This window comes from Falco rusticolus, chromosome 4 (assembly GCF_015220075.1).
Source record: "Falco rusticolus isolate bFalRus1 chromosome 4, bFalRus1.pri, whole genome shotgun sequence".
NCBI lineage: Eukaryota > Metazoa > Chordata > Aves > Falconiformes > Falconidae > Falco > Falco rusticolus.
In genome coordinates, this window is record NC_051190.1 from 71817160 (window position 1) to 71834313 (window position 17154).

Consider the following 17154-nt stretch of genomic DNA (forward strand, 5'->3'; position numbering starts at 1 on the left):
TGAGCAGCTGGGCGATGCTGGCGGCTGGCTCCAGCTGCCCCTTGCCCTGGCCAGGTGAGTCTGGTGCTGAGGCAGTAGCAGTGGGGCTCCGTTTTGCTTGTCATCAGCGTGCCAGGACTTCTTGTCCTCCTGAATATCATTATGTCTTTGCTCATTTGTAACAGGATGGAATTAATTAAATGTCTGAGTAAGGTCCACTGGAACTTCCTAATAAGATCCTGTATATACTGGCCTTGTCACAGTCAGTGGAGGTAGTTTCTAATGGCAGGTTTCACCTTCCTCATACATCTGCAAATTTCTTTTCAAAGGCTTGTTTCAAATCCTTGAAAGAGGCCCACCCTAACTGTATTAAATCCTAAATAATCTCTTCTAATGACAATGTCTATATGCAGAACAATCAACGTTGACCCCACAAAAATTATCTTCAACAAATGGTTTTATCCTTTGATTGCTGTTCCTTTCCCACTGTGATACCCAACTTTTTTATCACAGAAACAGCTTAGGCAGCAGTAGGAAACTTACGTTCAGATCAGCAGAATAATAAACTATCTGATTTCTTTCACCTAAGAACTTTTGCTTGCCTCTTTATAAGCATGTTTAAAAATAACACTGTTTCTTCTGACTCACAAAATAAATCAGTATTGAGTGCCAATGAGGAACGCCACCACCACCACTAAAACAGGCATAGTGAATATGCTTCACCTTAGCTGCAATGGATTGTATTCTCCTAGAGCTGCCACAGAGAAGATTAGAATTATCTCAAAATCTCACTGCAGTAGCAGACTTTTGACTAGTTATAATCAGATCTCTTCTGGTAATATTCTGTTTGTTCCTTGAGCTTCTGCATTGCTATTAAAGTCTGTAATTTCAATTTAGATGGATGATGAGTTGGATATTGCAGTCTCCATGAACAGCTGTAATATCAACATCTTTCACCTGCATAAATGTTGAGAGGGTTGATCTGAAGAATACTGTATCTTTGCCGCTAGTTCAATGGCCCATCATTTTGGTTGGATTATTATTCCATATACAGAGAGGTTTATACAAAGAATATGTAGTACAATCTGAGGAGAGAAAAACCCAGTAACTGCAGGGAAATTCCCTTAGGTTTTCTCTAAATGCAGACCTTAACAGAAAAGTTCATGCTTGGCTGTAGAATCCCTTTTATGACTCTGCAAGTTTGATTGGTTGTATCATAATTGGTTGTATCTATGACAGATAATATTCTTAAACTTCCTGAATGTGGAAAAAAATCTGAATATTAAGAGAAGACACCAATATAGACCATAAATTATGATTTTTAAAAAGTGGCTTTTTACTCTTGATTACCATTTTTCTTCCACTGTGATATTCAGGAGGAGAAGAAATGTCTTCTCATCCTGCATCCATACAGTATTTCCTCATCATATGGTTCATTACTGTGCCACTGGTGTGTATGGTATTCACTCTCAGTTCAACTTTTAATGGATGTGATGACTTCAGCTAGAGACAGTTTGCTAAGTTGTCAAACTTGAGATGGTAAATTCTTTCTCAGATCATCTCCTCTTCCTTACCTTTTCAACTAAACACAATTTATGATTTGCTTTCACTAACATAAACTTAATGTTAAATCAAGAAATACTCAAACTGGATAGTAATATATTTGTATTGCAGTTTGAACTAGTAGGAGAAACTTCAGTATGACTTTCCATCACTATGTGTTGTTTAATTAGATTTTATGCACTCAGACATTGCTAAATACAAGCTTATTTGACTTACAAATCCTTATAAGCAACATAACAGGTAAACTAGGCTGATCTGCAAAACAATCCCAGGTACAATAGTGAGAATATTTTTTCCTATGTCCATGTAGAATTCCTGTCCTCATAATAAAACCCGAGTCATTTCTCAAATGTCCTCTATTTACACTGCCTTTTAAAAATCTCTTTAAGCTCCCTGGAGACATCCATTTAAAAATAAGATGAAAATAATGTCTGGAAAATATATCAGGGTAGTAAAATTAGGTGAAAATAAGATGAGGGCAATGTCTCATTGTAATAAGAATAAAAGAAAGAGAAAACATAAAGAATATTCCCAAAACCTAAAGAGAGGAAATATTACTGATCGTGACCTAGAAAATTCCACAAAAGTCATACACTTGAGTATTGTATTTCAAACAAATATTAAAAGTACAGTAGAAAGGCATCTCTTCAAGCTCTTATCAACAGGGATAACTATCTAGTAAACCTCTATTCAGGTCAATTTTGAAAAAAATATTAAAAACATTAAATCCCTTTGTCCATCATGAAGGTGGAAAAAAAATTCTAGAATTTTAACTTATTGGAGTTGAACTCTTTAGAGACAATATCCCAACAGAGAATAAATGTCCCTTTTAAACTGGTTTTATGTGGTATGGTTTGTTTTTCTTTTATTTCACTTTTTTTTGTCTCCTGTTTTAACAGAAGTATCTGATTGTGCATTATTAATTTCACAGCATGTAATGAAATGCTATAATTATTTTTCCATTTTTAAGGCACCTGTCCATGTTGCAACATACTTAATGTGACAATTACTGTACACAATCAACAGTGGTAATTTAAGTGCAAACTACTCACGCATCCCTAATGCAGCTGCTTATTATTTTCCACCAAAGTTAACTTGCAAGTTAGATTACAATTAAAATTAAGCAATCCTAAAAAAGGTCATACTTATAATATTTGGGTGCTACAAGATAAATATTTGAACATAATTTGAACTTTGACTTAAAATAAATGTTTATTTTTGTACCTTATTAATTGTAAGTAACAGGATCTATTTTTGTTAAAATTTTTAAGTACATTACCAAAGAAAAGTTATTTTAAACAATTATTTTTTTATCTACTTGCCTCCTTTATGGATTTGAGCTTTTCTAGGAAAAATAGCTGTATATATAAAACTAATTGACTATACAACTACTTGATGAGTGGCCTGTTGTCATTTGTGGGTGTTCGGACTAATCCATGAAAAAATCTCCTAACAGCTCATTGTTTTTACACCACAGAAAGACTTAGCTGAGATTGTGGCTTTAGATGTTAAAGACTACCGAAGCCTTTTATTTTCCAGGCTTCTGAATTACTCTTATAATATCCAGAACATTTGAGAAACAATTTTTAGCAATTTATTTGCAAGTTCAAAATATGATTTATCATTAAAGTTCAGTCACTCAACATGTGAACTGGAAATAAAACAGAAACTTTAATGCAGTTCATTAAATAATTTCTATCCCAAGATTTTACTAGATATTGAAGAGAATTTAACAGATGTGGCAAATAAATTGCATGATGACTTACACTTGAATAGTCAGAGCTCCCTGCACAGATTCAGGGAAGCACAATACACAAACTCTCATTTGCAAAGTTTTCTACTACATCTAGAAGTGGTGTATTTGGTCATTGTGTTGGAACACCATTAAAATGCCCAATGGCATTAAAATGCATAGCATACACAGGGAGGTGAAATACATGCTTTTGCTACACTGCTATTAATTTCTAGATTTTACTCAGAATCATATTATGATTTAAAACTTGCTTTTCCCAGCATTTAATCCTTCTTAACAAACAACAAATGGAACAGCCAGTTTTCAAGGAATATATCAGTTTTCACTTGTAACTGAAAAACTAGTTTTTTCTTTGTTTGTAATTTTTTGGTAATCCCACATAGTGAATAAAATGCCATTTCTAAACAAAACTGATTGCATATTCTGTACCTGTCTACATAAAAAGATACATAATTGAATAGTAATATTTTTGCATTTTATTCTCACTTTGTGCAGGTTGCTAATTCATTTTGGTGGATGTCATCCCATCAGAACGATAGGGTTGTTTACTGATAGCTACCGATAGGGATGGCAGCAGAATATGAAAATATCTGTTGCATAGAGAATATTCTAGAGAAAGGAACTGTGTGTGAAGAGGGGAAATGGAAAGAGGTTTTAAAAAGATTTTCTGTGGCTTTTCACAGAAACTTCTTTTGAAAGAGAAATGGTAAAAGCATTTTTAAGATGCTAGAATAATAAAAGCCAGCACTGAACTGGGAGGCACATGGGAGCTCTTCCAGTCTGCTAGCCAAACAGCAGAATGTCGGAGTGCCGAAGCACTCTGCTGGAGCACACCCACACTTAGGTATATCAGATATTTTAAAGAAATAAAATTTATTACCTTAATAAGAACCTGAGTATATCCCATGGCTTTTGATGACCTGAAGTACCAGAAGCTCATCACACAAGTCACACTTGATTCTTTCCATCTGGAACTCTTCACATGGGCTTTTTCATTTTTTAGGCTTATTGCGGTGGCTTCAAGATACAGGAATTTTCCTGAAATTAAATGATGTATTCCTGAAAAACTGTTTTGGACTTTCAAATTAGACTCCAAAACTCAGCAAAGCAAATGCAGAGATATATATTAAGTATATGTTCCATGTAGTTCCTATACTAGTGAACCTCAGCCTAGGGTAAAAAATGACCAGACCACATTCCTTGTGTACTTGTTATATCAGGAATAAACTGGGAAGAGCTTAAGATTTGGATGGGTCTTTTCAGAACAATGAGAATACTTCCATGTTTCCCAGCTACTCTGATGACGTGTCCTGGCCCAACAAGATTAGTTACTGTTTTGACAGTACATCATACCATAGCTACACCATGATAAATTCCAGATTAAGTTTTCTGAAAGATAACCTTCAAAACAGCAAGCCACACTATACTAAAACTTGTGAAACAGAAAAAAAACACCTTCATTCATTTATAAATCATTAGGTATCCCTACTGATTCATATTACCTTTGGCCATCTGTACTCTCTAATGTATGTATATTAACTCACATTTAAATTATTTAGTCAGGAAATTGCAAAAATAGATGCCTACAGTTAATATTTAACCAACACTGTTTCCCAACACTGATACGGTCCTTGAGTTTTCCATTTTTATTTTTAATCAGAAGTATAATAAATTATGCAAGTTTTAAAAATATTTTTCCTTTGTACAAAAACCAATGTGTAATTCATATAATCATAGATGTAGTATAAATAAAATACCGTTAAATTACAATTGCACATCTACTAAAGTTTGTATATGAATTAGACAAAAAATTTTTACTTCATTAGAGATAAAGTGTGCTCACTCTAACTTTGACACTTCTCTGGCTAAGTTACAACGATAGATGTTTGCCATAATGTTATGGGATGAGAAACTTCCTTTTTCCCTGAGGTCAAGAACATATTTAACAAGTGTAGTGACATATTCACGATGATATTTAAAAAAAAAAGGTAATTAGAAAAAGCAAATGAACTTATTTTTTCTACATCTGCTATTTTGTCTGTTAAAGAAGTCATGTATATACAAGATCTCAAAAGCATGCCATATCGTGGCATGTGTCTGCTAGGAAGATGTGACTAGACTGGGTTGGGTGCTGGGCACATTGATGTTTAATAGTAGACAAATGACTTCTGCTTAGCAGAAACCAGACAAAACTGAAGCAATCCAACCCAAAAAACTTTCACAGTCTTCTTTGGAAGGAAACGTGTCTGGCTGAGGTGGTAGACAAGGGACATTCTGTAAGAGCCCTTGACCTAAATGACTGGGACCTGTACTGTGGGACAGTGGACTGATCACAGCTAGATGGACTGATCACTGCTAGACAAGCTTGGCCAGGAGATAATAGGACAAATGACTTAAGTCCAACCAGAATGATATAATTCTAGTAATATGTAAATTTTCAGCATCTTAATGTTGAAAATGGAGGTCCTAATAGGGGTTAGAATTAAGCAGTTGCTAGATATAACCTCAAGAGCTACGGTTTTGAAAGCAAGTGTTGAAATCCATCTTTGTGTAAGGACTGATCACTGAATACTGCGGTGTTCTCTACTGTATATGACATTTTAACAACTGAGCTAAATTTTGGGTTCATTCTCTTATGATGAACACAATTATTAAGTGCTATCAGTTCTAACAATACGGCCAGATACCACTTTCATCTTTAAAAATTTGACTGCATTACAATTGTGAAAAGTGAAATTAATTCTAAATGTATTTATTTGAGAACACAATTTCAAGACTATAGGGCAGCTCTTGAGTAAGAAATGGAGAATTCAACCTGTTTGATTACTCACCACAACAAAAACACTTGCAGATTATAGGGTAAATTCCCAGGTTTGAGAATGATTTCAGCAGCCATTTTATTCGTACGTGAAGTGTATTCAACAAATATATCATGGAGATACCTAAATCTATGTTCTAACAGAACTGGCTATTTTAAAAGCCAAATGAAAGACAGGGACACATTGATGGGCAATTCTCTTGTACTGCATCTTGCTTTGAGATCAGTGAAATGCAGCCAGGCTGGATTGTCTCAAAATTTTAAAACATATGAACACATAATCTGTGTGTTTATTTGTGTCAGTTTCGCCCTCAGTCACCTTGGCAAGCTTTCACTAGCCCCTGAGTTTCTACATGTCTTCAAGTAAGCTTTGGTTTTATTGGGTTTTGTCCTTCAGCAGTTCATATAAACTTTCAACAACTACTAAATACAACTCCCACGCCTTTGTGCAACTCTGCTGTGGAATATTTCAATTTAAGACCAGTTCTGAGCTCAGCTTCAGTTACATCTTTGCCTGAGCTATGGGACCTTCAAAGGCAGAGGATGAAGGCATGGAGTTTGTTAAGAAGAACTAGAACAGATAACTGGGTGCTTTGGCCAAAATAAACCAGGAGCTGCACTGCCACTAACAAAGGAGGTTTATTTAATTAAATTTATTTGTTTAAAATAACCTAAAATTAAACTATGAATAATCACTATGGGTAACTTTAAGCTTCATGGAAATTAGCTCAAGCTCTGGAGAAGCAGGAACCAGTGGATCCTAGCTGAGCTAACTCACCCTTACAAGCTGCAGCTAGATCAAATGCCTCTCTCCTGACAATTAACAAATAATCTTGCTTGACTCATACAGCAATACTGAAAGGAGAAACAACTGAGAATCAATTTTTCCTAACTTAAAGTCATTTTACAACAGTAATTAATATTTTGATATTGTTACACATCTAATTCATTATAAATGACATCCTGATTAGGCATGGTAGAACCCCCCTGCTGCCTGTGAAAGGAGGTATGAGAAGCTCCATGAAGACAATTCATATCTCGTTTATGAACTGACAACATACCAGTTCTATTTCCAAGCGTGTGGTCCCCAGGAGGTCTATGACTTTGAGGTGAGCTGACCCCTAGCACCCAGTTAAAACTGTCTGCCAGGGAATTTTGCCAGCCACATCTGCCATTCTCAAAGGTGCAGGAAGTTCCGCATTCACTCTCATCTGTATTATCCCCACAGTTGTCTTCAAAATCACAGCTTTGTTCTGGTCTGTAACACTTGCCATTCTGACATTGCCAATAGCCATGTGAGCAGGAGCCTGAAAAGAGAAGAATGGGGGTGTCCTGGTGAATCACACTGCCGTGCATCCCAGCAAGGTTACTGGAAGGTTACATCTCAGAGAGTTTGATATTTAGGAGGAGGAGGGTGGTCCAGAGCAGTTTTATTAAAAGCCTTTGGTTCCCCTGAAGTGCCAATCCATTATCAGTTTATTTCTTTTGTATTTTGTCAAGAGATTGCCTAAAGAAATGACTGTTTCCCTTGTAAAGCCTTTGAGGGCAAGTTCCAGCCAGGCATTCCTTCACTAACAAAGCTTTCTAGTCTGACTTAATTGCTGACATTCTCTTTTCATGTGGTGTAGGATTAAACCATTTCATTTTAGCTCCAAATTTGAGCTTTGTTTGCAGCCCCAATTTGGAAGAAAAAGCTTCTTCTATTTTAACTACAGAGGTTTGCCTTTTAATGGATTTTCTTTTTGTTTTGTTTTTTTTTTGTTTTTTAGGTGAGTTCAGTGGGTTGATGCTGTCTTTTTTGTGCACTATTCCTGGCATTATTAAGGGATAATTCTAATATTATTCAGCCTAAAAATTGTAGGACTCCTTTCACAGGATCCATTTCCAAGCTTCATGTTTTCATTTCAGATCGGTTTCTGCAGGGGTCTAGATAAAAAGCAGCCCCTTCAGTACATTCTCTACTGAGGAAGGGAGACTCAAAATTCTGAAACGGACCTTCCCTGTTTCTTTCATCAATTCTGCTCTGCCAGAAATAAATGCACAAGCGTATTTTATCTAAAAATAGGAGTGACACTATATTAGCTTATCAGACATAAAATTAACATATGTACATGTATGAAAGTTGCACAAGTATGGGAAGAATTTGAGTTAATTGATACTGAAAATACTAAATACTAAAATACTAAAACTGTATTTCCATTACCACTACCTCAATTTAAAGAAGGACCTGACGGATCTAAATGAAATTCACATAGGCTGGATTTTATTAAGGGGTCAGAATAACTGCTTTATTAACAAAAAGAAAGTAAGAGATGAGGTATTCAGTTGGTGCACTGGCAGCCTCCACCCCTAGGACTTTTTTTTTGCCAGACTCTAAATTACAAATGTCCCAAACTAAGTGAAAAAGCATTGCCACACACCTTTGATGTAGGCTTTAGGTAAAGTGAAAACAAGCCTTGAATCACCAGATACTAGCTAGAGCAAACAAGCATTAACCCCTCTTTTTGAAGTAAAAAATCTTCCTAACACATAGTTATTAAAAATAAGTAAATAAATGAAAATAAATATTGGAATATAGAAATAGCTAGAAAGTCTTCCAGGGAAATTATTCATTTTTAATTCCTGATTTATTAATGACAGAAAAGCATGTGTCATGTTTACTCTAGATGACCATGTATGATTTGGCTTTAAACAGCTGCTCAGAGAAAGGAGTTAAAAGTCCTGAACTGAAAGAAGCAAGTCAGAATAGAAGTCTGATGATGACTCAGAAAGTCAGGAACATCAGGCTGAAGTTAAGTTTAACTTAAAATTATTTGACAAATTAAGGAAATCTCTAGATCAAAACCTGGTTAGTGTTATACAGGAAGTTAAATTACATATTAATAGTAGTACGTTTTGGTTTTTTAAATCAAAATGCAGTTGCAGACCTTAATTTGCCTATATACTTATGAGAATTTAGAACAGATAAACGAAATGTTTATCCATCCCTATAGTAGCTACAAAACAGACATGAAAATCTCAAATTTCTGCATTATATTCCAATCTTCTTGAAGCTGGTCCTTTAAATATCTTTGCTTATTGTAAATAAATTACGTATGACAATTATGCTGATAAAGATAAATAATATCACAGAATCACAGGATGCTCAGGGTAGGAAGGGACCTCCAGAGGTCATCTAGTCCAGCCCTCTGGTAAGGCAGGTTCACCTAGAGCAGGTTGCAAAGGATCACATCCAGGCGAGTTTGCAAAGTCCCCAGAGAAGGAGACTCCACAACCTCTCTGGGCAGCCTGTTCCAGTGCTGTCACCCTCAAAGGCAAGAAGTTCTTCCTCACATTCAGGTGGAACTCCCTGTGCTGCAGTTTGTGCCCATTGCCCCTTGTCCTGTCACTGGACACCACTGAAAAGAGCCTGGCCCCAGCCTCTTGACACCTGCCCTTAAGATACTTGTATGCATTGATAAGGTCCCCTCCCAGTCTTCTCTTCTCCAGGCTGAACAGGCCCAGCTCTCTCAGCCTTTCCTCGTTAGGGACATGCTCCAGTCCCCTCATCATCTTCACAGACCTCGGCTAGACCCTCTCCAGAGGTTCCCTGTCTCTCGTCAACTGGGGAGCTCAGAACTGGACACAATACTGCAGATGTGGCCTCACCAGAGCAGAGGAGGGGATCACCTCCCTCGACCTGCTGGCCATGTTGCCCCTAATGCTCCCCAGGGTACCACTGGTCTTCTTGGCCACATGGGCACACTGCTGGCTGACGGGCACCTTGGTGTCCAGCAGGGCTGCCAGGCCCTTCCCCGCAGAGCTGCCTTCCAGCAGGCCAGCCCCAGCCTGCGCTGGTGCGTGGGGTTACTGCTCCCCACGTGCAGGACCCTACACCTGCCCTTGTTGAACTTCAGGAGGTTCCTCTCTGCCCAGCTCTCTGGCCTGCCCAGGTCTCGCTGAACGGCAGCCCAGCCTCCTGGTGCATCAGCCACTCCTCCCAGCTTTGTAACATCAGCGACCTTCCAAGGGTACACGCAGAAAATTGCAAAAATACTATTGTATGTGGGATTACACTATTTACTACTTTAGTCATAAGCATTTAGCAGTTAATTCTCATAATTCAAACTTGTTTCTTTTTCAGTTCCTACTTTATATCAGCATTGCTTTAAATTCACCAGCAAGTTAACTCATGTTTCAGAATGACAGCAAAAATACTGATGATAAGGATATTCCAAAATTTGTTAAACTTGTGCTTCTTAAACTTATTATATGTAATGGTATTATCATTTATGTTTTCCAAACTTAAATCCAATCAAATCAATGTCATAGTTTACAGTTCTCAGAAATATCAGCATAACACATCAGTAGGCCTGAAAGGCTAGATCTACTTTAAAAGATTTTCAAGAGATTTTATTTACATTCACATAGCTAGAAGTATACCTGTTCCTAAATCAAAGCTAGAGTTCCTGTAGAATCATAATCTGATATAGAGGCCAGAGTAATTAATCAGCAGGCTAAGAGTTTGACATCCCAGGGATAGGTGCTCTCTAAATAATTTAGATCTCTGAGTTTTTCCCTGCAACAATTACTCCATTATCATTCTTGCTCTGAGTTGATATTATTTTATGACTGAATTGTAAGTATCCTTAAAAAAAAATAATTGTTAACAAGAATATCTTTCCTCTAATATTTCACTAGTATAACCCAAGGACACAGAGTAAAGTGTTTTCATCACAGTTGATGATGCATAGAAATAATGACTTGTCAGCACAGGAATGTGAAAAATGCACCTAATTTCAAAAGCAAAGCTTTGGAAATCACAAAGATTTTTAAAGACTTTCAGAAGTTGAAGTGCTGGAAAAAAAAAGAAGACAACTTAAAAAATACTACACATTATCAGCTCTTTGTAAACAGCCTGTTTCTTCTAGGATTGAGTGCAAACCATTGAATTTTTGGTTTTGCAAGACTCTCAAGTACCTTGACATACTGATCTGCGTTCTGAGCAACTGAAAGTCTAAAAATAACAGCTGCAGTTCATTTGCAAAGGGACTTTGAGAAGAAACCCTTAACCCAAGTTTCTCCCATGACAAAGAGCTGATGAAGGCTTCTCCAACAACAAAAACTTCCTCAGCTGACTTCTTATCTTGTCCATTCCCACACACAAACACAAGAGAAGTCCTTTCCAGTAATCAGATCCACTGGTATTAATATTCACATCCAGTAATACTAAGAATCAAAAACATAAACAGCAAGGTATCATTGCTCAATGTAATTGTCTCTATCCATGACTGAAGCATCTTCTTGGTTCTGTTTGCTGGTCCTTTATTGTTTCTCATTAGAAAAGGATGGTTATTTACCAGTAACTCAATACACTTTAAGACTTACCCAATCTGTGAAACATTCAGTGTGCCCTAACATTGTGCTTTGCTGTATTTAAGATTAACAGAAATCCTGAAGGGTAAGAGGAGCCAAAGACAAGAAGGGTGCTCAGTGGCTCTTCATAGTTTATTTGATATACTACGGGCAGGGCAGGGGAACTCTAAAAACACTATTATAAAGAATACAAGCTTCACTTTCAAGTGCTTAGGTGCATGTGAATGTGCATTAACTCAAAAGAAATAAAAAAGCAGGTTGTGACTGAAGAGAGTCTTACTAGGTCTTTTTAACTCCTCCACTATTACAGTACTGATATACTAATACTGTCAGTATTTTAAATAGTGCATACTTTCCCATGTTGTTTGAGTAATTCTACACCTATTTAGTCTATAAAACATGCTAGCAGGTCAGTTTAAAAGGAAATTCCCAGTTAATCTCTTCAGATGGGAAATCCCCATGGTGAATAAGAGACCCAGGCCTGGATTCATTGACTGGTACTCCTACTATTGTAATAGCATTGACTGTTTTGTTCCTTGCCAGAAAACCAGAACAAGATACATGTATAATGATTATTACTGTGTTAATCTGATGGTTTAAGTCTCCAACATAAAGAAATGGACAGACAAGGAAATCTGCTGTAACAGTACGTATGGATAATGGTAACAGGGATCTATTAGTTCTTACCCACAATCTTCCCCTTCCAAAGCCAAGTTGAAATTTATAACTTATCTTCTTCAGGGTGGACAAAGAAATACTAAGACAAAAAGGAATCCACATCTAGTTTTTAAGCAAAGCTTTTTCAGAAACAATTGTATACATCATATGCATCTACTACAGTGAGAAATATTGAATACTAACATGAAAAGCTTAACTCATTCACCTGAGTTTACTCCTAGTAAATAAAATGAAACAAAATTGTGGTTTGCCATGTTCCAGCTCAAACAAATTAAATCTAAATATCTAGTGCCTGAATTCCTTAGCAAAGATACAGAATGAAGAAATGTTCCTTAGATATAAAATCTACAATCCTAAAAATATGTTAAAAAAAAAATATTTTTTTGTTGTCACTCTTATTACTAGTATGCATTTTTAGGTCAAGAGGTTTAAACTCAGTCTTGCATCTCCAGCTTTCTCCACCGCATATAACCTCTGTGCCATGTGATAATAACTTGGTGCAGCAGATCAGAAAGGAAGCCAATCAAGCTGCCTTCTTAAGGTGCCCAGGCTTGATTCCAAATTGTATTGTGACCTTTCGAAGCACCATTCAACAGCTCACCTAAAACACGTTGTATAACTGTACACTGACACTTTGCTTGAGCAGCCAAATGTTACAGTGCTTTTATCAAGGCCTGAACTGATGCGTAACTGATGACATCTCTACCTTAGAGCCCAAAGTGGTTTAGTTGTGACCTCTAGTGTAACATTCCAGTCATTATCTAATTGTCTGAAGGGTGGAAGAAGGTATGGCATTTGCATTTTCTGGTGCCTAGTGCAGACTTTGGTCAGTGGTTTTGCTGCCTGTGTTTCTGATGGGAAAAAAATCTGCCCATTAAATCTAAAAGATGGCTTGAAGTGAAGCAGAAACCCATAAATCAGAGCAGTTTAAGGATGAAAAATGGGGTGCACAAACTCTGAATAGCTGAGGTAATTCAGAAGGGAATTTCTATAGGGGACAACCAAAGGAAAGCTGGGTAGACAGTGAAGTAAAAGCATCTGATGATGGTGTAACGTGGGCTGAAGATCTTCACTGGCTACACTGGAGTATGTGCATCTTTCACATTCTCCACTACACCTCAAGTTGTTGCCCAGAGCATATAGTGGAAGGTGGAGCTGCACTGCAGTGATAAATCCCCTTTGTACAACTTGCCAGAGATGCCAGACTATGCTCAGTAAATGTGACAGGTGAAAAATGCTTCCCTCAAATCCTGCTCAAAGCCTGACCAACCAGCTCTCATTCACAGGCACAGCCCTGACTCTAAGACCAGAGGGCAGGACACTGCCCTGGTCAGATCTAATGCAGGTGAGAGAAGACAGTGGACATGGAAGCCCAGAAGTTCATGAAGAACCAGAAGCTGATTCCACAGCTGAAAGTATAAACCAGAATACTTTTAGAAACCCCTGCTCAGGCAAACAAAGGCATGAAAAACCAAATGGCTTAAGCAGTAAAAGTACAAAATGGTCACTGAGTAATTGTAATTATATGTCATCAAGACCCCAGATGTCTCTTCCAGGAATTGGCATAATGGTTTCAAATTGTCATAAGCCTGTTCAGTATTCAAAAGGGGAAATAATGAAAGATGTATATCTATTATCAGTTGGGGATCTCTACTATTTATTAATGTCAATCTATTCCCTTAAATCAGTTTTAATATTCAACAATAAAGATGCAAATTACAAAGGAAGCTGCTCTGGAATATTCTTAGTTATGTACAGATGCAATGAAAGTGAAACAGGTGCAAGAAACATAATTTGTGCAGAATTTCTATAAACAATTACAGCGTTTAAACTCTTTAACAATATCTGAGTAAGAGTCAGGTGTAAGAGAAACTACAAAAGTCCAAAATGGATTAAATTGAATCTCATGACCACTCTGAATCCTTCACCTCTCACTGCTCAGAAGAAGGAAGTTTCAAGATGACTGTATTTATGATATGATATTACAAAACTTTCTATCTATATTAGTTAGAATGCTGCAGTGAGCTGAAAAGGACACGATGATTAAAAGATTTTATTGATGTCTTGAACAGCCTTCCACACTCCTTTGAGCCTTCACTGGAAAGGTCAACAGGAAAATGAAAAATGACTTATGCTTGATGGCAGAAAGAGATAGCAACAAACTCTTTAATTACTCAGTATCTCAAAGAAACATCACTTCTAATATGGTCAGCTTTTCCCTTTCCTCTGTGTTACCATCATGTTTGTTCTCAGACAGTGAAAGAGAAAGATGAAAAATACACCTATAAATTCAGCATAAGTGATTTGAGGTGAGATTCTGAAGGTAACAACAATTACTTTTGGAACCTGTATGCTTTAAGATCTTGTAACGTGATTAAGTAGTTCTGTTCCTTGTTTTTCTCTAGACGGTATGAACGACTAAGACAAAAGCATTTTTTATTGATTATCCTCATTTAACGTTAGTCCAATCCAACACAATCATTTATTCCACAAAGCAGTAATAGCTTTTGTACCTCAATTCAGTACGTGTTCACGTTTAGCAGCCCTCTGAGATAAGCAAGTAGTAGCACACAAGCTTAGCAAGTGACCGAACAAGGAAACTGGAAAAAAGTTTATGGTTGGAAAGAGAGCTCTGATGAAATTGTTTTATCCCACTTCATGGGAACCTGGGTTTTAAAAGAAATTGCTCAAATCATGGAGTCTAGTTCACTTTTATGAAAGGCAACAACCTCAAGCAGTTCCTCTGCCTTCAATATAATCTATAACTTTCTCCACTGCTGTTACCAAAAGGCTTTTTTTTGGTTTGTTTGTTTTCAGATAATGAACCATTTTGGCATCTAGTCTAAATTTATTCATGACCATTTCAGATGCACTGATTTGTGTGCAGGCTCTGCCACTCAGCTCTCCTTAGCTCAGAAAAAGAAGGTAAGGGAAACACAGGAGAAAGTACAGCAGATCTGAAACCCAAACACCGAAGCTACTCAAAAACCTCCTATTTACCTGGCCTAAATCTTCATCTGGAAGTCCAAGAGAAGCTGAATACTTTCTTATACCAATCTTCTTTCAAAGCTTAGCCAAATAACACTAGACAACTTCAAAATACAGAAGAATAATTTTATATTTATGGCTGTGGCAAAATCATGAGAAAGATTTTTCCTGTTGCATTTCTGCTTTGTGAGACAAACTAGGTCTCACAAATTTGAAGCTGGGCATCCAAATTCAAATTTTAAAAATCTAAAATACATCTCTGAGTCTTTCCAAGTTCACAAATCAGTAGATCATGTTTTGTATGCACTAGAATACTGGCCTGTCTAACCAAGCTCTCAGATTAACAATTTCAGCTCCTAGAACTTTTTATTTCCACTAATAGGGTGAATCTCTCAAAACTCAAGAGTCTCAATCCTAGGTTATTCTTCATGGACAGAAGGAAAGACTTGTAATAATTCTGCATTATAGCAGCCTTACTACTTTAGTTTCGTGACTGGAATAACTTTTTGACCAATGTATAACATCTACTTGGTGGTCATCTTTTTGGGTATTTACATTTGGATGTATCTGTACATCTCCTAAAAGTCACTACACAGAATCACATAAGCATCCTTCACAGAAATTGATTCCAAAAGTAGTAAGTTGTAGGGTGTGTATGAAACCATCTCTGTCCCTGCCTGGCACAACAGAGCAGATATAGCTCTACTACAGAAAGGATCTATTCCTCTTTGCAGAAAGAGAGAGGCAGGATTTTCAATTAAAATAGTATTTATCGAGGGTTTGTTATGCTATTGCAAAGAAGTTAAGCATAACAATGAAGTTTCTTGGATAGTGAATCTTTATTTGCTGCACCAGCTACTCTTTATTCCTGATCAGTAAACAAAGTAACTTGTTATCTATCATCCTAATCATGTTTTCTATGTCCCATAACACATTTGTGTTAAGAATTATGAATAAGAGATAAGTATGCTTAAAAGCTTATCATCAAAATCATGCCTGAGTTTATCACCATGGTATAATTATAACTTGCTATTGATACTGTCACTTGAAAGGGGACATTTCTCATTAGGGAAATACTTTCTTTATCACAGTATAAAACCAACGTTTCAGCTTCCAGTTTCACTTGTTCCTATATCTAGTTAGCTATTACATACTTAGCACGGAAGTATGTTATTAGAATTCTTCATAAAACTAGGATTACCCTTACAAAAAAAAAAAATACACTGACAATCTGAGTCTCATTCACTGAAATTGGTATCAATTTTCTCCTGATGCAATACCTTGTTTTACCACATCATCTCCAAATTCACTGCATACAGTAGGTTGTTTTTTGTAGAAAATAATTTGTCAAGTCAGTTTTCATCATGCTAATAAAAGAATTGTTGATGTCACATCTTTAAATTCTTATGCATTCTCTATCAGGTTACACAAAATGCTCCAGATAATACTCAACAAAATATGTGCTCATAAACTATACTGTTCTACACATGTATGCACACATTCAACTAGTGAAAAGATCTGGAATAAAAAACCAAACCAAACTAAACAAACAAACAATAAACCAGCAGAATTTGAGCAGCAGAATTATGGAAGCTACTTCATCTGTTTGGAAAACAATTCAAGTTTTTCTTGCAACCCCATATAGTTACCAACAGCTCTGTAAAAACAAGATGATAAAAAGAAAACTGGAGAATATCATATCCTACACAACTGCAAAAGCATCTGTTAGAATACAGATATTTGGGTAACTTAATTCAGCCTTATAAAATTACATTTGGTACAAATACTAATTCAGAAACCTTTCTGTCAAACAAGGCACATTCTAGTCTTAGACAAAATATGTAAATGATGTTTACATATGCTCAAGCTGAGCTGTAATAGCATCAAAGTAAAGATGTCATATATAAAACTTTATGCAGCCAATTCATAAATACTTTTATCAAGATAAAAATCTTGTACTAAGTGTCTGTAAAACATGGCAGTGCTGAGTAAAACACACAGAAAATTAGTCTATCTTAGT

General features: G+C 36.5%; 1 protein-coding gene across 1 annotated transcript in view; it reads right to left on the minus strand.

The window, feature by feature from the left end:
• Window positions 1-17154, minus strand: part of MALRD1 (MAM and LDL receptor class A domain containing 1) — a 282516-nt gene that overhangs the window by 133797 nt on the left and 131565 nt on the right. The window contains exons 26-27 of the mRNA XM_037383834.1: window positions 7175-7420; window positions 4176-4333 (exon numbers count right to left, since the gene is read on the minus strand). Of these exons, the coding sequence (XP_037239731.1) occupies window positions 4176-4333; window positions 7175-7420 (404 nt within the window). The remainder of the gene's footprint in view (window positions 1-4175; window positions 4334-7174; window positions 7421-17154) is intronic.